Source organism: Odocoileus virginianus, chromosome 10 (genome assembly GCF_023699985.2).
Source record: "Odocoileus virginianus isolate 20LAN1187 ecotype Illinois chromosome 10, Ovbor_1.2, whole genome shotgun sequence".
Taxonomy (NCBI): Eukaryota; Metazoa; Chordata; class Mammalia; order Artiodactyla; family Cervidae; genus Odocoileus; species Odocoileus virginianus.
Genome location: NC_069683.1, coordinates 25,887,795 through 25,909,790, shown reverse-complemented (window position 1 = coordinate 25,909,790; position 21,996 = coordinate 25,887,795). Strand labels below are relative to the sequence as shown.

Here is a 21,996-nt window from a genome sequence, read left to right as displayed (position 1 = left end):
CACACACACACGGAAACCTAAACTAAGACACACCACTAGCTCTCAACAGCAATAAAATTAAGAGTCAACCCAAAGAAATTACAAGGCTGATCCTTCCTTTAAAAAGAGTAAGTAGCCCTGGAGCGAGCTGGGAAAATTCATTGTCAAGTTTCCCTATGTGACAAATGATGTGAAATTACGAAAAGCCTCGAGTGCTGTTTTTACCTCCTGCTGTGGATTTCAAAGTATAAAGCACATATTCTCCTAAAAGCTAACACGAGTGCTGAAAAAAACATTTATTATTCATAAGTAAGCAAGTGTGAGCCAGTTCTGGAGGACTCACTGACAGGTGCACACAAAGTGAAATTAGTGTGACAATTCAGGACCACATAGCATATGAGAGAACCAGGCAGTCTCAAGTGAAAGTTGTTCTATTCTTTTGAAGAAAGGAGACATTTAGTTTATCTATACATAGCAAATGTGCACTGTGAGCGCAAACTATAAGGTACATCTTATAGATTAAATCATCCTGCAGAAGTGAGGAAGGGACAAGAGGAGAAAGTAGCCAATAAAGCATTTGCTACTTAAGAAGTTAGCACTGTCATCAAAATTAAAAGCTCATGCATGTCAATGGACACTAGCAAGAAAGTGAAAAAAAAAAGAACACAGAATGGGAGAAAGTATTTGTCTTTTCCTTTTTTCCCATAGTCCTACCCAAGCAGGTGGGGATCTTTCTTGCAGCTTTGGTTGCATGAGATCTTCTGCAGGCTTTCAGTAGATATTCTTGAGAATTATTCCATGTATAGATATATTTTGAAGTATTTGTGGAAGTGAGTGAGCTCCACATCCCTCTACTCCAACACCTTGATCTCTGGGAGAAGGTATTTGTGAATCATTTATAATAAGGGTGTAGTATTCAGAATATATAAAGAACTCTCACAACCCAACAGTAGAAATCTAAATACCCCAGTTGAAAAATGGGGAAAGGATCTGAATAGGTATGTTTACAAAGAAGATATACCAAAGACCAACAAGCACATGATAATATCCTGAACATCATTAGTTATCAGGGAAATGCAAATCAAAATGAGATACCACTTCATTTCCACCAGGATGACTACAAGCAAAAAAGACAGATAGTAACAAGTATTGGCAAGGATGTGCAGAAATTGAAATCCTTATCATTTTGGTGGGAATATAAATGGTATAGTCATCAAGGAAAACAGTTTGATGGTTACTCAAAAGTTAAATATATGAGTTACCATATGATTCAAGCAATTCCATTCTAGGTACATACCCAAAAGAACTGAAAACATGTCCACACAAAAACTTGTACACAAATATGCATAGCAGCATTATTCATAATAGCCAAAAAGTGGAAACAACCCAAATGTCCATCCAATGACAAATGAACAAACAAAATATCAATACAATGGATTATTATTCGACCATAAAAAGAAACAGTACTAATAAAAGCTGCAATATTGACCAACCTCAAAAACGTAATGCTAAGTGAAAGAAATCAAACACAAAAGATCACATATACTATGATTCCATTTATATGAAATGTCCAGAATTGGCAAACCTATGGAGACAGAGGATGGGAGGAGAGATAAACTGAGAATGACTACTAACAGATATGGGGTTTCTTTTAAGGGGCGGGGGGATGGAGTTCTGGAATTAGATGGTGGTGATGGCCAGACAGCATTGTGAATATACTAAAACCACCAAATTATATGCTTAAATGGTTTTAAAATAGCACGTTTTATGGTGAGCTTCCCTTGTGGCTCAGCTGGGAAAGAATCCGCCAGTGATGCGGGAGACTTGGGTTTGCTCTCTGGGTTGGGAAAATCCCCTAGAGAAGGGAAAGACTACCTATTCCAGTATTCTGGCCTGGAGAATGCCATGGACTAGATAGTCCATGAAGTCGCAAAGAGTCTGACATGACTGAGCGACTTTCACTCTCATGTTTTATGGTATGGACATTTTATCTCAGTTTTTTTCAAGCTACCAATCTGGGAAATGGAGCCTAATCCCACTAGGCAAGCCTGGAAGGCTATGTACAGCATGCAGCTCAGATAACTCACCCAAGGAGTAAGGAAGTTGGGGTATTCATATTATATACTAACTCCCATCAGTCAGTGATTGAAGGTTGCTTTTAGAGAGCACTGATTCCTTGGGTTTCTGGCCTGCCTGCAAAAGGGGCTCTGGTGGCCAGAGAAAGTCCTTAGGCAAAGAAATGTTAGTGTTCATAGCTGAGAGTCAGGCCAGCATGCCCTGAAAGGTAAAGGCAAGGGGGTTCAGGCAGTGGACCGACAATCTGCTACTCTCTCATCAAGTGGTCTTAAGATTAAACAAGAAAGGCTGTGCAAAAGGCTTCACAGTGCTAGACATAGAGAAAACTCTCAGTATATGTGCATTATTTTTACAAAAGACTCAATAAGGTTAAATAATTTGATCCAAACTACACAGTCAATACAAGTTGGAGCTGGGATTTACACAGCACTGTGTGCAGCCCAGTCTTTCATATAGAGAATGATATTAACAAACATACACTAACCAATCTTGCAAACACACCTCAGGCAGCGATCCTGTCGTCATGGCATTCAGAGGCTACAATATGCATCTTTAGTCTCTCTCTCCTCCCCGTTATATGCCCTCGGTGGGAGGAAGCAGCTGCTTTTCTCAAGAAGGCCTTGAGGGCTGATGTTACTGTCTGCTCAAGTTTCAGGGTTTGGATATTACATGGCTTGTTGTGTAGTTGCTTAATTGAGATTCAAAGCCAGATTCATTTGCTGACGATTTAGTGCAAAGGACCAAGACAGACAAAACACCTGCGACTGCAGGAGCAGCAGGGCAACAGAATCCTCCTTACTCACCTATTGGTCCAGCTGTTCACAGAATAACCTGACTTCAGGTTGGCTCAACAAAGGAGCCACACCAGCAAAAACACTAGAGGCAAACGGGCGTCTCCTCCCAGAACACCCTGCACTTGCCCCCACCAGAGCACGCCAGGAAGGTGACATGAGGATGGGGGCTGAAGAGCCCGCACCTACCTGATCAAATACTGGTTGATAATCGTGTCGAAGTAGCTGTAGTACACGACATTGTTCACGTGGCCGTACTGGTCATTGTCCTGCCACCTCGTCTGGATGGGCAAGAAGTACCCGTAGGCCTCCTGGTGCCGACGGCGATCCTCAGCTCGCTGGTTCTCTGATGCTGTAGCCAAGGACCAGCCATTCCTAGGAAGCAGCCTCAAAACCCAAGAGGTCATAGTGGGGCTGCTGCCTTGGACAGTACCTTCAAGAGAAAAAGCAACGAGGATGAGAATGGTCTTCAGAAATCTTGATGCTAGTTTTACAAAGGCAATTGTATTAAATCTTGACCATTGGTTTCAAAAGGAAATTAGACTTTTTTTTTGGCTAGGAAATAAATATTCCCTGATAATCCAGGTCCTTACCACAAACCTACTGACTTTTTAAAAAGGATTCCTTATTTAAAAGGTTTTGACACACACTGACAGAAACAGGTGAAGCCTTTGCTTGAATCTGACCAGTAAGAATTTAAAGTACATTTCTATGGCGGTGCTCTGCTCCCCAAAGTATTTCAAGGTGGGCACCGTTTCTGACAAAATCTGTATCATCACTAAGGGCATAAAGACAGAGCTTAGGCAACCAGTGTAAAATAAGATGTTTACTAGAAAATACTATCAGTTGGGCCTATCAGCTGTAAGGGTTTTTTCTTTCTTTTATTTATTTATTTATTTATTTTGGCATGTGGAATCTTAGTTCCCTGACCAAGGATTGAACCTGTGCCCTCTGCGTTGGGAGCACCAAGTTTTAACCACCTGACTACCAGGGAAGTCCCAGGTTTTTTCTTTTAAGGGCATTAATTTTCCTTTAGAACAAAAGTAACGTCCTATGGAAAATTTTTAGATGACGCACAAAGGAGGAAAAAACCCAACAATACCAGCTATTAACACTTCCATGTGCATTACTCCCGTCTTATATATCTGCATACACATTCTTAAACAGGATCATACTGCTCATGTTGCTTTGTAATTGCCTGTGCTTAACAATACTCGCTAATGTTATATAGAGAGTGTCTCTGCCGTGCTGTACTTGGTTGCTCGGTCATATACGGCTCTTTGGAGCCCCATGGACTGTAGCCCGCCAGGCTCCTCTGTCCATGGGGATTCTCCAGGCAAGAAGAGTGGGTTGCCATGCCCTCCTCTAGGAGAGAGTAATAAATACGCTTAAACATTCTCTTTTGTCACTTGCAATGCTGGATTCTGTTATATTCCATTGTAAAGAAGCACCACAATTTATCAAATATTCTTTTGTTGCAAACTGAGGATTTTGATTCCAAGTTTGTTAATTGGGATTGGAATCTTTGTAAATAAACCTTCACACACATCTGTGATTATCTTCTTAGGATAAATACTTAGAAGCAGAATTACTGGGTCAAAGAGTACATTGTTAAGGATGCCCTCCAGAAAGGTGGTACCAATTTATATCTTCCACAGCAGTGTACAAGCAGGCCAATTTCCTTGTCAATTTTAAAATGTTTTATCAATTTGACTGTGTTTTCTCATTTCCATACAAATTTAAAGAGATGTGCTCAGTGGAAAGATGACTGCTGCGACCATCTATGATGGAATAACCAGTATCAGAATAACCCCTCTGAGAACAACTACAGGAACTAGATGAAACACACAAGCAAAGCTGTGTGGAGGTTTGAAGAGAAAAATCAAGGCAGCAGGACTCTCCAGGCGCACCCCCGAGGACAGGGTAACACACTCGCCACTGCTGTTTCTCATCAGGGCATTTGCTAATTTGCCACATTGGGGAATAAAGGCTGAAGAAATAACAGCAACCTAGAGCTTGCAGTAAGTAGTCTCGCTGTGGTGGAAGAGTTAACAAAAACTGAAAGGCCAAGACCCTGGAGAAAGTGAGCAAATTCCCCTCAAGGCCTTTGCTGACTCTCAAGCTGCACAGGCTCAGAGAAAAGAGAGAAACTAGCTGAAGCAACTGTATATGGCTAAAGTCTCAGGAGGAGACAAGAGTCTCATTACACTGAGGACCCAAAAATGAGCTTTCAGGGCTGACAAGGAGGAGGGCGAAGACTAGACTTTCAGTTTCGACCCAAGAAGTATTACTCCCTTAGAATGAAGGCAAGCCTTACACTGACAAGCCTTGATCAAGATTATCTACCCATATATCATCTGTCAGCTAGTAGAAAATGAAATCATCTCTGAAGGGAAACACCACCATCCAGAGCCTGTACATCATCATTTTATACACAAAGACTGGCCTTCACTCAAAAATACCAAGTCTACTAGCAAAAAGGAACAGAAGAATTAATTTTAATAAAATAGAAACAGTCCCACAGACTCACACAGATTTCAAAATAGCTATGACTAACATAAATCAGAAATAAAAGGCTAATATCCATTCCAACACATAAAGAATTCTAAAACTGAAGGGGAGGAATGTCAAAAACGCAATACAAAAATAAGCAAAAGTCACAGACAATTCACAAATAAAGATTTTAAATGAAAAGACGGACAACTTTAGTTATAATAGAAATTATACCTGTGCTGAGATACCATTTCTCAACTATTAGATTTGGTAAAAATTACAAAGCTTGATAGCACATTCTGTTGACATAGCCATGAGGAAAGAGACTTTTATACATCGCTGGTGGGAATGTCTCCCACACCTTTATGGGAGGAGAATTTGACAATATCTAACAAAACCACAAGTAAGCTTACCTTTTAAATTGCATCTAATAATTTTCCTTGAAAATACACCTTCAAGAATGTAAAAAAAAAAAATATGAACAAAGGATATTATTTATAACTAAAAGATACTGTGAAAAAACACACATAAAAAAAAAAAGCACACATACGCATAAGAGATTGGTTGAATGAACTATGGTATATTCGCACAATAGCATGCTGAAAGTGAAAGTCGCCCAGTTCTTGTCCAACTCTTTGTGACCCCATGGACTGTACAGTCCACGGAATTCTTTAGACCAGAATACTGGAGTGGGTAGCCTATCCCTTCTCCAGGGGATCTTCTCAACCCAGGGATCGAACCCAGGTCTCCCGTATTGCAGGCAGATTCTTTACCAGCTGAGCCACAGGGAAGCCCCAATAGCATACTATGTAACTGTAAATAAAAACTAAATAAGACATGATATGGAGTGATTGACAGAATATATTTGTTGTCTATCAACAAAAGCAGTAGTTTTTAACCTGGTTGTCCAGTGGTTAAGAATCCACCTTCCAATGAAAGGGACACAAGTTCAGTGTCTGCTTGGGGAACTAAGAGCCCCCATGCCAGGGGGCAAACCAACACACATGCCGCAATGAAAACCCAGAGCAGCCAAAAAAAAAAAAAAATCATCGAAAGCAAAGTGCAAAAGGGCATATATAGAATGATACTTTTGCACAAGAAAGAAGAGGAAATAAGATAATATAAATGTATTTACTTTTATTTTAAAAAACAAATCCAGGAAGGATGAACCAGAAATTTACAAGGGTGCATTAAGGTGCATGGGGTGGGAAAGGGGAAGTAATACACCTCTGAATATAGATTTTTGTGTAATCTTGAGTTTTGGAAGCATGCTAATGCTTTATATACTCATACAAAATAAGGATGATGATGATGTTAAATTAACAATGATGGAGGGGAAAGAAACCAAAAATGGAATACAAACAGAAATAAATGAGCCTAACTAAAATTCAAATGAATAACATAATCACACTGAAGGGAAAAATAATTACTTTTGAATGCAGAGTTTTAATTATATACTCTCAGTGTGGAAACAAAAATCTTTTTATAAGCATTGAACACTGGTTAATCAGCATGATTTTTTATAGTGGTAGGGGTAGCAAATCTAAAATACTCTCTGTGAATCTAAGCCTAGGCAAGTGAGTAAAATATACTGAGAATAATCTGAGCCAGATTTGTCACTTGTAAAAAGGGCTTACAAATATAGAAAGGAAAAAGACTAAAGTGAACATTCTGGTGTTCGATTAGATCTGGGATCATCAATATGAACTCCATGGTTAGAGGCAGAGATAGAGATTTCCTAATCCAGCTGAGACTAGATGTAATGGCAGAGACTAGATATAATATAGTACATTTTCTACTGCAGTAGAAAATCAGCACACTTGGTGTCTGCTTCCCTTGTGGCTCAGCTGGTAAGGAATCTGCCTGCAATGCGGGAGACCTGGGTTTGACCCCTGGGTTGGGAAGATCCCCTGGAGAAGGGAAAGGCTATCCACTCCAGTATTCTGGCCTCGAGAATTCCAAGAACTGTATAGTTGTAGGGTTGCAGAGTCAGACACAACTGAGCGACTTTCACTTCACTTGGTGTCTAGACTCTTTTTCTTTTTTTTTAGCCATGCCACACAGCATGTGGAATCTTAGTTTCCCAACCAGGGATTGAACCCTTATCCCCTGCATTGGAAGCACGGCATCTTAACCACTGGACCACCAAGGAAGTTCCCAGATCTAAGTTTCTAAATACCCACCTCCAGAGAAAGGAACCAGCGATCCTTAAAAGAAACAACTGATTACAATGCTAGGGTAGATAAAGTAAAAGATGATCCTGGAATATCTCACTGTGCCAGAAAGTAATGCAATGTACAAAGAATGATGAGCATGTCAAAAGTTCATGGGAACTTGTTTGAGTGGGTTCCCAATGGCCAAATCTGAAATATCTGAGCATCAAATTAAAACAAGATTAATGGATTATAACATTTTGAATTAAATAACAATTCTTAAGTCTACCAAATTAATAAATAGGGGTAAAAGAAAGTTACCCCTTGCATCAGTATGCTGAGTCATAAATGTAGAAAGGATAATGGAGTTAGAAAAATCATCATTTTGCAAATACCATAGTAGTAACTGATTCAGTCAACAATCATTGATGGATGATAAAGTATACTGGGTACAAGTTTGGTGAGAAGCAGATAATTTCCACGGTCTCAAAATAGTTCCCCACAAATTACTTATTCATTACAAATTAATAGTATTAAGTTTATGATGGCTCATACTGGTAAGACATCTCCTTACGCAAGTTATCAAAGTTAGTATCACTAATACTGAATCAAAGGAACATCAAATGCCTCCTGATACAATGGCCTGAGAAGGACACAACATCACTTTTGTGTTATTTTACAATGTTATTGCATTGTAAAATACCTGAATCTAATCATAATGAAACACCAGAGAAACCAAGATTTAAAAATTCTACAAAGTGCTTGCTTGTACTCTTCAAAAATATCAAGATCATGAAAGACAAAGGGAGAAGAACTGTTTCAATTAAAGGAGATTAAACAACCATGACAACTAAATGCAATAATCCTAGATTACATACTTAACTGGGAAAAAGATGCTGCTATAAGGGAAATTATTGGAATAATTGACAAAATTTTAATTTAGATTGTAGATCAGATAACAGTATTGTATCAATACTAAATTTTCTAATTTTGAAGTTCTACTTTAGTTACATAAGATAAATTCCTTGTTTTTAGTAGATACAAACTGAAGAATTTTAAAATAAAGAAGTATGACATCTGCAACGTCTTGCAAATGGTTCAGAAAGAATACTGTGTGTGTGTTGAGTATGTAGGGTGATAATACACGGGCATGAAGGAGAAGATGATAAAGTAAATGAGGAAAAAATGTAAAATATTGGTGAATCTAGTAGAATATATAAGTAATCCTAATTTAAGATTGACTATAAGTCAAGGAAGCATGGTATAATCTCTAGGATAATCAGAAAAAGAATATTTAAATTAACAAAGGGAAAACTAAACAATAAAGATACTTTTCAAAGCCAAAAGAAAGCCATATGTCAGACGAGAGGACCAAAAACAGATTGAGACCAAAAAAAAAAAAAAAACCAACTGTAAGATAGTAAATAGACAAGAATAAAAATTAGCAATAATTACATGAATTGCCATGAAGTACTCCAAATAATAGGCATAGACTCTAAGAATGGATATTTTTTAAACACAACTACATGTTATTTATAATAGACACAACTTAAATACAAGGAAAAGAAAACTCAGTAGTAAAATGATGGAAAACATACAAACATAAACAAGAAAAAAGGATAACGTAGATATACTAACGACAGACAAAATGGATTTTAAGGCGAGAAGTATTACTACACACAAAAGAGAAACTCTGGTAAAGATAAACAGGTCAATTCAACCTGAAGATTTCATAACACAGCCTCAAATATAGTAAAAACTAACAAAACTACAGGACTAATAAACATATTCCCACTTGCAGTGTGTAGCTCTAACACACCTCTCTCAATAGCTCAAAGAAGCAGAAAATAAATTAATCTATAGAAAACTGAACATTATTAAAAACTTAACACAGGACCTACTGATTGGAGAATACACATTATTCTCAGGTACATATAGAAGTTACCAAAATAAAACATATCCTAGGCCATAAAACAAGTCTCAAAAAATTTTAAAGAATTAAAATCAGAGTATGTTCTCTGACCACAGTGGAATTAAATCTAAAAATCAATAACAATAACTACAACAAAAACACAATTTTAAAAATCCCCAAAGGCCAGATGATAAATAAAGTTAAATAGGAAATCACAATGGAAAATAAGAAAACATTGTCAACAGAATGGTAATAAAAATATGACATATAAAAACTTATGGGATATACCTAACATGTAGCTAGAGAAAACACAATAGTCAAATGAAAATCTAAAGATGAAAAGGAGTGATCTAAGGATCCATCTCAATAATCTTGAAAAAGAGGAGCAAACTGAACTCAAAGAAAGTACAAGAATAATAATGAAGATAAGAACAAAAGGCAATAAACTAGACCAAAAAGAACAAAACAAAACAAACAAACAGCACAGTAGAGAAGTCTTTTTCCGTAAAGGACAAATGGTAAACACTTTAAATTTTGTGGGCCATATGTTACAACTACTCATCTCTGTCATTGTAATGCAAAGCAGCAGGCGTAGTCAATACAAAATGAATGGACACAGCTGTGTTTCAACAAAACTACATTTACAAAACAGGTAATGGGTTATATTTGACTCATGGGCCATATTTTGTCAATCACTACAGCAGAAAATATAATAAAGCTAAAAGTTTGTTCTTTGAGAAAATAAAACAAAATTGATTTTAAAATATAGTAAGAGTATAAAGAGAAAAGAGGGTACCAACTATCAATATAAGAAATGAAAAAGGGACATCACTACAGATCTCACAGGTATTAAAAAGATAAGATGTTAAAAATATCTTTAGATCAAAAAATTTGATAATTTAGGTGAAATGGATAATTCATTTTTTAAGATACTAACTTACCAAAACTGACACAAGAAGAAATAGAAAATTCAAATAGCCTTATATCCATTCAAATATGCATCTATAATTAAAAGCCTGTCCACAAAGAAAAGTTTAGGACCAAATGGCTTCATCAGTAAGTTCTTTATTTCATGAACTAATACCACTGTAATACAAATTATTCCAAAGAACAGATAAAATGAATTCACTTCTGAACACATTTTATGAGGCCTTGATACCAAAACGCACCAACGAAGAAAAAGTACTACAAGAAAGGAAAAGTATAAGCCAATCTCTCTTATGAACACAGATGCAATAATTTGGCAAAATGAAATTAAATATTGGCATGTCAAAACTGGGGACATAAAAGAGAATGGATCTCAACTAACTTAATTTAATACTAAGCTGATTTAAAACTTGAAAATCCATCAATATAATTTACTCCCATTAACTAAATAAATAACAAAAGTTATATTGTCACTAATATATGAAAAAAAGCACTTGATGAAATTCAATGCCAATTCATATTAAAATCCTAACAAAGTAGGAAAAAAAGAAACTGCCTTAACTAATAAAGAATATCTTTTTTTTAATTTACATTAAGTCTATTAATGGTAAAATAGTGAAAGCTTTACCATTGAAATTGGGAATAAAATCAGAATGACTGTGATCATTTTTATTAGACATTATCTTGTGGTCCAAGGGAAAAAAATTAAATGTTTTTAGGGAAAAAATCACCATTGTTCACAGATGATATGAGTACACACCTAACATATTCAGAATAATCTATTAAGGATTAAAAAGTGAATTTAGCAAAGTCCCTTTAAATCATACTTAAAAGTCAATGGTGTTTCTACATATTAACACTAAACAACTGGAAAAGGAAAATCTAAAACAATACCATTTTTATTAGTAAAACATATGCTACCTAAGAATCAGTAAGTTCAGTTCAGTTGCTCAGTCGTGTCCGACTCTTTGTGACCCCATGAACCACAGCACGCCAGGCCTCCCTGTCCATCACCAACTCCCGGAGTCCACCCAAACCCATGTCCATCGAGTCAGTGATGCCATCCAACCATCTCATCCTCTGTCATCCCCTTCTCCTCCTGCCCTCAATCTTTCCCAGCATCAGGGTCTTTTCAAATGAGTCAGCTCTTCACATCAGGTGGCCAAAGTATTGGAGTTTCAGCTTCAACATCAGTTCTTCCAATGAACACCCAGGATTGATCTCCTTTAGGATGGACTGGTTGGATCTCCTTGCAGTCCAAGGGACTCTCAAGAGTCTTCTCCAACACCACAGTTCAAAAGCATCAGTTCTTTGGTGCTCAGCTTTCTTTATAGTCCAACTCTTACAACCATACATGACTACTGGAAAACCATAGCTTTGACTAGATGGAGCTTTGTTGACAAAGTAATGTCTCTGCTTTCTAATATGCTGTCTAGGTTGGTCATAACCTTCCTTCCAAGGAGCAAGCGTCTTTTAATTTCATGAATGCAATCACTATCTGCAGTGATTATGGAGCCCAGAAAAATAAAGTCAGCCACTGTTTCCCCAACTATTTGCCATGAAGTGATGGGACTGGATCCATGATCTTAGTTTTCTGAATGTTGAGCTTTAAGCCAACTTTTTCACTCTCCTCTTTCACTTTCACCAAGAGGCTCTTTAGTTCTTCTTCACTTTCTGCCATAAAGGTGGTGTCATCTGCATATCTGAGGTTATTGATATTTCTCCCAGCAATCTTTATTCCAGCTTGTGCTTCCTCTAGCCCAGCATTTCTCATGATGTACTCTGCATATAAGTTAAATAAGTAGGGTGACAATATACAGCCTTGACGTACTCCTTTTCCTATTTGGAACCAGTCTGTTGTTCCATGTCCATCCAGTTCTAACTGTTGCTTCCTGACCTACATACAGGTTTTTCAAGAGGCAAGTCAGGTGGTCTGGTATGCCCATCTCTTTCAGAATTTCCCACCATTTCTTGTGATCCACATAGTCAAAGGCTTTGGCATAGTCAATAAAGCAGAAATAGATGTTTTTCTGAAACTCTCTTGCTTTTTCGATGATCCAGTGGATGTTGGCAATTTGATCTCTGGTTCCTCTGCCTTTCTAAAACCAGCTTCAACGTCTGGAAGTTCAAGGTTCATGTATTGCTGAAGCCTGGCTTGGAGAATTTTGAGCATTACTTTACTAGCATGTGAGATGAGTGCAATTGTGCAGTAGTTTGAGCATTCTTTGGCATTGCCTTTCTTTGGGATGGGAATGAAAACTGACCTTTTCCAGTCCTGTGGCCACTGCTGAGTTTTCCAAATTTGCTGGCATATTGAGTGCAGCACTTTTTAAAAGATAAATACCAGAAACCTAGAAACAGAAGTATTAAAAACTGTGCAAGACCTATATACTGAAAACTATGAAACACTGCCAGGAGAAATTAAGAATGACATAAATGGAGAGATATATCATAACCGTGGACTGGAAGACCAAGTATTGGGAGTGTCTCCCCCGTTGATCTATTTAAGTTCAAATAAATTCTAATCAAAATCCCAGCTGGCTTTTCTATGAAAACTAATAAACTGATCATACATTTTAAACAGAACTGTAAAAGACAGAATAGTCAAAACAAACATGAAAAGAATAAAGTTGAAGAATTTACATTATCAAATATCAAACTTATTATAAAGTATAGCCTAACTGAAACAGTGGTATTGGCACAGGATGTACAAACATATTGATGAAATAGAACAGTGGGTCTGGGAAACAGGCCATCCTTATAAGACCAAATAATTTATGAAAAAGGTGCCACTGAAATGCAATGGGGAAAGAATAATATTTTTAATAACTTGTATTTTATAATGAAACTTTATCCCATCTCAAAACATGCACATAATTCTATATGATTTATTGATTTAAATGTAAAAGAAAAAACAATAAAGTTCCTAGAAAGTATTATAGACTATGTTTTTAACACTGGGGTAAGCAGAATAATCTCTTAATATAAAAGGATACAAAAGTCACTTATTATAAAAAAAAATTAATAAATTTAACTTCTTTTAAATTAAAATTAAGAACTTGTGTTTATCAAATGACACCAGTAAGTTATGCAATACATATATCCAAAAAGAACTAATATCCCAAACATATAGAGAACCCCTACAAATCAATGGAAAAGAATTACACAACCCAAATTTAAAAAGAAAAAGTTAAAGACTTGAATGGGCACATGATGAAAGAGGATACTCAACTGGCCAATAAATATAATTAATGGTACTAAATATCATTACCCATCAAGAAGAAAAGAAAGTGAAGTCGCTCAGTTGTGTCCAACTCTTTGCGACCCCATGGACTAAAGCCATCTAGGCTCCTCCGTCCATGAGATTTTCCAGACAAGAATACTGGAGTAGGTTGCCATTTCTTTCTCCAGGGGATTTTCTTGACCCAGAGATCAAACCTGGGTCTCCTGCATTGCAGGCAGACTCTTTACCATCTGAGCCACCAGGGAAGAGTATGCATATGAGCCATGAAGAAAATGTAAATTAAAACCAGTTATTTCACTTCTAAACCCCTCATAATGGCTAAAATTTAATTTTGTTGATGAGGATGTGGAGCAACTAGAACTTTAATACTCTGCTGGTGGAAGTATAAACTGGTAGATATTAATAGAATTTAGCAATCTATTTCACAGTATTTACTAAAAGTGTATAACTTTATATATTATGACCCAGCAGTTCCACTCCTTGTTATATAGTTTGTAAAAACGCTTACATATGTCCCCCCAAAAAACACATACAGGGACATCCTTACCAGTGCTGCTCATAACAGTCCCAAACTTAAAACAACACAAGTATTCATCAGTAGTACAATGGATAAACAAAACGCAAACACACATACAACAGAATACTATACAGCCTTGAAAAATGACTTTCTGCTACATACAATCACATTAATAAATCTCACAGGCATAATTTTGTGTGAAAGGAGCCAAACAGAAAAGAGTAGCCGCTATATGATTCCCGGTATATAAACTCCCAAAACATCAGAAGCAATCTACGATGATAGAGATCAGGATGATGGTTACTTTGGGACAAGGGATAATGACTGGGAAGGGACATAAAGAAGGCTTCTGTGCAGTTAATAATGTTCTACACCTTGGTCTGGGGTGGCATTTACACGAGTATATGACTTTATAGAAATTCATCAAGCTTCTTTCATCTGTAAAGGTGTTATACTTATGGCATCAGCATGGTAGCAGCTGGTGGCTCAGCCAGTAAAGAATCTGCCTGCAATGCAGGAGACCTGGGTTTGATCCCCGAGTCAGGAAGATTCCCAGAGAAGCGAATGGCTATCTACTCTAGTATTCTTGCCTAGGAAATCCCATGGACAGAGGGGCCTGGTGGGTTACACTCCATGGGTTACAAACAGTCAGATATGATGACTGAGCAACTAACACTATCACTTCTCAAAATTTGTTCCAAGAAAGAGTGCAATGTGAACAAAAATTACATCATTACTCTAAATTAAGTCTCTAGTGTCCAAAACAATTTATTTTTCCTTTTTATGTATACAAGGAATCTATCTCTTGTCCATTCACCTTCATGCAAACTCATAAAACTTAAGGGAGTCAAGATTCTTCTTTATTCACTTAATGCCTTATTATATAGATTGTTTTGTGGATATGCACATAATTACACAGCCACAAGCAGGCAACGATAAAAATGGACTTTAACTGTCACCTACTAGAAAGCATGGAGAAGGAAATGGCAACCCACTCCAGCGTTCTTGCCTGGAGAATCCCAGCGACAGAGGAGCCTGGTGGGCTGCAGTCTATGGAGTCACACAGAGTCGGACGCAACTGAAACAAGGCGGCGGCAGCAGCAGCAGCAGTAGAAAGCAAGAAATTAAATTAGAATCTTTGATGACCTGAAAATAAACTGCCATCCAAGTGACATTGAAAAGAGAAATTTCTTTACTTGCACATCTTTATATGAAACTTTCTTAAGGAATCAACCTGCAACATCTGTTTCTCTTGGTAACACGCAGGCCAAAATTCATCCACTTAAGCAATACAAAAATCTGAAGAGTGCTCTGCATGGTATTGAGTATCAGTTGGCATTTTGACTGACCACTAAGAGAAAGTAGAAGGAAATCATTTCCTAAAACAATTTTAAAGAACTGTATCATTAAGTAGCAAAGCATACTGGCATGATCTAAAGGGAAACAATTTTGACAACTGCTTCACAAATATTCAGATTTTCCAAGTAATATTAATGGAATTCTAAATCCTTTGGGAAAGTGCCTTGACTCCACAAAGAAAGTTATCACAAATGGGCACTTTGCTCAAGTCTAAATGTGTGGGGGAGGAGAATCCTGCCATGCAAAGAAATTCTCAGGAAGCTGTGAAGATATTAGCTATTTGACTCAATTGATTCCAAGCTGAAACATAATAGTACATTATAAATCTGTTTTGATTTTACTTAATCTAATGAAAAAATGTTCATCTTTTTGATAAGTGCTCATTAGCCGTTTTTTTCTGACATAAACAGACAAGAAAGATGTTCTTGTGCTGCATTTAAACGCAACTCAGCTAATTACAGTGCCATGACTCAAAGAACAAAATCAATGCACTGAAGTTTCTCACTTGAATTGTTTTTATAGTTGAATTAAAAATCTGACCAAAAAAAATTTTAAAGGGCCCCAGCAGTGTTTTTTACTAAGATTGAATACTGTTTAGGTAAACAAAGGCTACATTTTAGCCCATTATATAAAATTTTTCTGTCAATTACTAAGAATAGTTGCTAAATTTATCAACCAATGGGTATGTGTTGGGGGTGCTCTCTTTTTTGGGAAGTGCTGATAAATTTGCCTAAGCAATTCATTCGATTTCATCTACTCCTCTGTGAAACCAAAAACCAACAAGTAGATAATACCTGGTCAGGGTCGGAGCCTGTCAAGGACCAGGGAATAGCATGAAGGAAAGTGATCATATAAGAATCAAGCCAATTTAGAGCCCAGATTTATGCCCAAGACTTTTAGAAATATCAGATGTTTTGGGCTTTTGGAACCACCAAGTATTACTCTGCTGAAACATTATTTTGAATGAGTCTAACAGAATTAATGCCCGTTCCTAAAATGCTTGATTTTTGCTTCAGGAAATATTTTAACTACAGCAATCTGGGTATCTTCGGGTATCTGATATCTGGTTATGACTCAAATAATCATTTCACTGATTTTTTAAACTGACTTTTTACTATAAGGTACACTTACCTGAAACTAGAAACTTTAGAAATTACTTTAACTCTATGACACATGAATTATGCACATTGTATGCAAATTTCAAGGCAAAACATCACAAAGAGGAGTAAGTAAAGTGAATTACTTAAATACGTTACTTCTTCTTACCCTGTCTATGAAGTCAGTAGTTAAATGAATATATGAAACTTTTTAAAGGTTCGTTTGAATGAGCAAACAGGTTAATGAGAGAATAATCTAGCACTAAACTCGTTCAGTGGATGGTTGTCAGAGTCACCTTCATGATTTTGCTGGCATTTCATAGCCTTTAGACGTTTTGAGTACTAAGCAAAAACACATCTTATGTTTAGAAGGAAGTCAAATGGCTTTCATTAACAAAGCTGTAAACACCATATAACCACCTTGAAGCAAAAATGCATAGCTTGGAGGTCAAGAATTCAGAGTGGAAAAACCAAGATCAAGTTCCAACTCCACCACTTGCTCTTCAAGGGAAACTGGACAAGATGCCTTACTTCTCTAAGATTCATAAATGATTAATGTTTGGGGAAAGAATACCTACATTGCTGTTTTGATACTACACTTAATAAGACGATAGATAAAAAGCACTTAGCACAGGGCATAACACATCATTAGGATTCAAAAATTCTGCTGATACAAACAAACCTATAGAACTTGAGTCTCAAGGACTTTCCCAGCGGTGAGCAGTCAGTCACCTTTCTTCCATTTCATCCTGTGTCATTTTCAATATTCCAGCATTGTCTGGAACAAAAAGGCAGACCATTTCCTTCTATCACACTAACTGGTTTATATCAGGCATCAAACCTACAAACTTGACTTTGTTACTATCATCTCAGCATAGCCAGCTCTCTTTATTAGACCTTATTTCAAAGTGTCAGCATGTAAGAGAAATGCAGTACATGGTGCGCTTGGTCATTATGGCTCACCAGAAAACCACATTTTTTCTGTAATTCAATATTATATTTCCATTAGTACTACTTGGCACAAAGGAAAAGTTTACCAGCTTATTAAGTAATGGAATGGGCCATATTCACATTACTCTGACTTTATCTAAAGCAAATGAAACCATCAATGTTTACATACTTATCAGGTCTGATCCAAGTACCTCATTCCTTTCCATTAATACAAAAGGTTAATGGTCAACCATTAATGAATGCTTACTAAATTCCAAGAACTATGTGACACTCTTTCATGAACTATTTCACTTAATTCTCCAACAATCCTAGACAGTAGCTACTGACATCCTTATAACCAGAAAGTGAGACTCAAGACAGGTTAAACAATGTATTAAAGGCCATGCAGCTAGTAAGAGATTGTTAGCAAATATTAATACACCCAAGGGCATTCACATCAGGAAAAATTAATTCCAATAGGGTCAGAACTGGACACCAATTAAATGTTATTCTTCTACTTTGGGGTCATCTGGACACTGCTTAGCAAGTTCATTCTTTCATTTACTTCTGTATGTATTTACTGACTTTAGATTCATTTATATAACTAAGATTAAACTTTGGGCAAGTATTTTACATCCCCTAGCATCAATTTCCTCATCTTTAAGATGAGGATATCAAATATCTTGAAGATTAAATAGTATGATATATGTGAAGCACTCACAGCAGGAACTGGCGCACAGTAAGTGCCCAGCAACGTTCGCTGCTGCTGCTGCTGCTAAGTCGCTTCAGTCGTGTCCGACTCTGTGCGACCCCATAGACGGCAGCCCACCAGGCTCCCCCGTCCCTGGGATTCTCCAGGCAAGAACACTGGAGTGGGTTGCCATTTCCTTCTCCAGTGTTCGCTAGCTATCATTAAATGAAAGCATATTTTAAGACATACTACGTAGAAAAGGAAATCATGACACCAATGAGTTGAACTGTGACTTTATTATCATCACCTCTAGAAACAAATTCTAGGTTTTCTCAGACAGAGGTTGTTTCTTATTAGCATATAGAAAAGGTTTCTAATCACCAAGACATTTAAAAAAACTGCTACAATGTGGGGGTCAACTCTCTGCTGTTACAAGTGGCCAAACAGCATGTTCTCCTCCATCATGATTGTCATTGGGAGGCAGGTGGGCTCGCTGCCTTATACATTTCTTTCCTACTGTAAGACACTGAATTTGAATTAAATTTTCTGTAGAGTGAGCACAAAAGAATCATGCTAGCCTGACCTCAGAAGAGAAGATGAGGAGAATTGAAGGCAGTTTTCTGAAGCACTGCAAAGACAAGGGATTTCTGGGCCTGAGAAGACTCATATGGCCAGAGGCCAAAACAAAAAGTGCTGGAATATTTTGCGTGGTTCCTGGAAACCAAATGCAAATCTAACCAACAATCAATATTTATCATATCTAGCATCATGAAAAGCTCCAGACACAGCGCTGGAAATAGAATATGATATTGTTAAGGATGACAGTGACCATGAGCTTGTGTTTTTATCTCTGGATCTGGGCTATGTCCTCTGAGGCCTGAACTCACTCACATTTGCTCAAAGATACCACTCTGGGGTTCCTCTCCTAGACAGGGAAGCACATGCTTTGAAGAGCCATAGCATTTAATTCTGCAGACAGTTACTATAAGGTTGGTGATGTTACTCCCCCCCTCCCCCCAAAAAAAATGGTTCCTTTGCAAAATATAGATCAGAAGAGTGAGAGTAAGGAGTAACAGAGGAGACTCTGGACTGAATATTTTTAAAGTTTATACCCAAGCTCCTGAAAGAAAATACATCAAATCCAAATTTTAAAAATCTGAAAAATACCTGGCCTTGTCAGAATTTTAAAATACATTGTCATTTTAAAAACTACTTTCCAGTTTCTTGCAGACAAATGTTAACTTGGTTACCAATCAAAAGCTTTTTTATACATTTAGCCCCAAACTGTCCTGCTGCCTGCAAAATCTGCAATAAAGCAATTAGAAACCGTAGAGCAAACAAAATGTGTTCAGTAGGCTGGCAGGCTCGGGAAGCAGATCAGAAATATTCACACACTGTCAGGGTGTTTTCTGGCTTTTTCTCTATTTTATTCATTTATACTAATGTGTGGACAAGGGGGTTGAAAACATTTTGCTAAGAATGAAACCCTGAGATTTATATGTAATTTCTAAGCTTATCCTTGGGAAAGAAGTCACAATCTGTTTTCAGACAAGAGTAAAACACTCGCAATTCCCTTTGAAAAACAACGTCCAATCTTCCCTTAAATTGAGATGCCAGAGCAACTAGATTGCGATTTAAATCAGAGGACAAAATTAGCCCAGGTACACTAGGGTAGAAGGAGAGGCAGAACAGACACTGGTAAATAGCCTATGAATTCAAAATGTAGAGCCTTCTTCCTGCCCCACGCTAGGTTTGACTTCCAACAAATTAGAGAAATAAATTGGCAGTTCACCTACAATTCACTGGTAAACAAACATATTTCACCAGCTATTTCATGACCATCTTTTGAGCTGAGCCTTTTCAAATTCCATAAAGGACTGGGCTGTAACGGTAACTCTTGGAGTTCACAATAACCCTTGGCAGGGCTCTAATGAAAAACAAAAATCTCCACCTAATTCCAACAATTTGCCATAGTAACGGAAACCTTCATATTATTGATACTACCATGGCCTGAGGAAGAGTTAGAACCTCAGTGAGGGGCAGAGGCTGACAACTGAAGCTATAATATTGCAACTCTTGAGATTCCACTTTCAAGTTGGGTTCAAAAAGCACAAATTTGGACCAATATCAACCTCAAGGATGGACTTGGCCAAACAGCTTCATGGGTAGCAGAAAGGACCTGATCATCCTGGTTGGACAGGGGCTTGGCCAGCTAAGACTTCTTTCTGCTATTGGTAATGGATCCATTCAATGGTTCTTCTTATAAACTGGATTAAGAGTTTCACCTCCACATTCCCATAAAAGTCAGTACACCTGGGGATTAATCATGATCCCAGATTCATCTACTCTTCTCTATGACTTCTGTAACCAGCTGAGATCTCTACTGGCAGAAAATTGAGGGTTTAGTAGGGAGGGATGGAACACATTCTGATGGGAGGAATTTCTACTCCACAGAGGTGCCTTTATCTCTGCAAACATGTCCCACTGGCAGGTTGGCTGGAACCAGACCTATCTCTCCAAGGCAAAGGCATTTCAGGACTCAGCCCAAGGTGGCACCTATTTAGTCCAAAAGTTTGCCATCAATAGAGCTCACAATCTGCTGAGCAGGGCTTGTGTGGTCCCCCCCACACCCCCAATTCCTTCCCCAGTGAAAGGCACTGATCCCAGGTGAGGGGACATAGCCAGAGACAAGAGAAAGAGTCTTCCAGAAAATAATTTTTGCAAAGGTTCAGGTAGTGATAAGGAATGGGGGATAAGAGATGATTTGCATGAATCTAACACTATAGCATTAAAATTCTGTCCAAGTGGGCTTTTGTCAAAAAAAAAAAAAAAAGTATGCCAAATGCTGGAAAATTATAATCAGCTGAAAGCAAAGTGGTCCTTCCTTACAGAAGAGTTTCAAATTCAGTATCTTTTTGATGAAAGAGATGGGTTGGGAGGTAGGAAAGTGAGTTTCTAAAAGACACGGCAGATCACAAATGTGCTGATCCAACACTGTCAATGACATCTCATCCCAGATGGCAAGTGAAGGAGACACTGGGATTTAAGGCACCTAGATACTTGCCAACAGAATATGAAGACATTAGGAAAAAAAAAAAAAAAACTAAACAAGAATGCTTAAAATGCATTGCTTAAAAGGCATACAGATCTAAAAGTAATCTAAGGAACAAGTTCAAAAATAATAAGCATCTAAACCTCAGTATAATGAGAACCTCCAAATGCAGAGAATAGGGATGCTTACTAAATCCAAATCTGTTCAGAGACTTTATTCCAGGGCATGAGGCTGAGCTGCTGTAATGTACACAAGTGGGGTGTAAAGTCAATGGGATTACATTTTCCTAATTATTTTCTGCTTGAGCTTTACAGCACACACACAAAATTAGATCAGCCGGGACTTGCCTCTCTAACAAATCACTCAGATTTAAACATTGCTCACATAAACAAAGGGGGTGGGATCGGGGGAGAGAGGCACGAGGCTGGGAAAAGACAGAGAAGGGCTTCTTCAATCACAGTTGCAAGGAACAAAAACCTGGAGGGGGAAAAGAGTTGTTGGACCGCCACCAAATCTCCCCCACTGGAGACGAGAGCCCATCTGCTGAGCTCGGCAACTTCGCTTTAACTACCATTCAGCTCGCGTCTCTGCAGAGATCTGTCTGCAGAACTGGCAGATGGACCCCTGCTTCCCTGAGTCGCTGTGTTATTTGTTTAATAAATTTAATTAATATCCATACTGCATTGGATTTCTCCCAGAAAGGAGGCCGAAGTGCTCTCTTTCCCGATAGCTACATGATGAGTGATTTCCCAGAAAAGAGCAGATAACGGTGCCC

The 21,996-nt window shown here is 37.7% G+C and overlaps 1 protein-coding gene across 1 annotated transcript in view; it reads right to left on the bottom strand.

Moving 5' to 3' along the window:
• Positions 1-21,996, bottom strand: part of LOC110148981 (uncharacterized) — a 191,916-nt gene that overhangs the window by 97,471 nt on the left and 72,449 nt on the right. The window contains exon 2 of the mRNA XM_020911287.2: positions 3,036-3,279. Within this exon, the coding sequence (XP_020766946.2) occupies positions 3,036-3,253 (218 nt within the window). The 5' untranslated portion in view covers positions 3,254-3,279. The remainder of the gene's footprint in view (positions 1-3,035; positions 3,280-21,996) is intronic.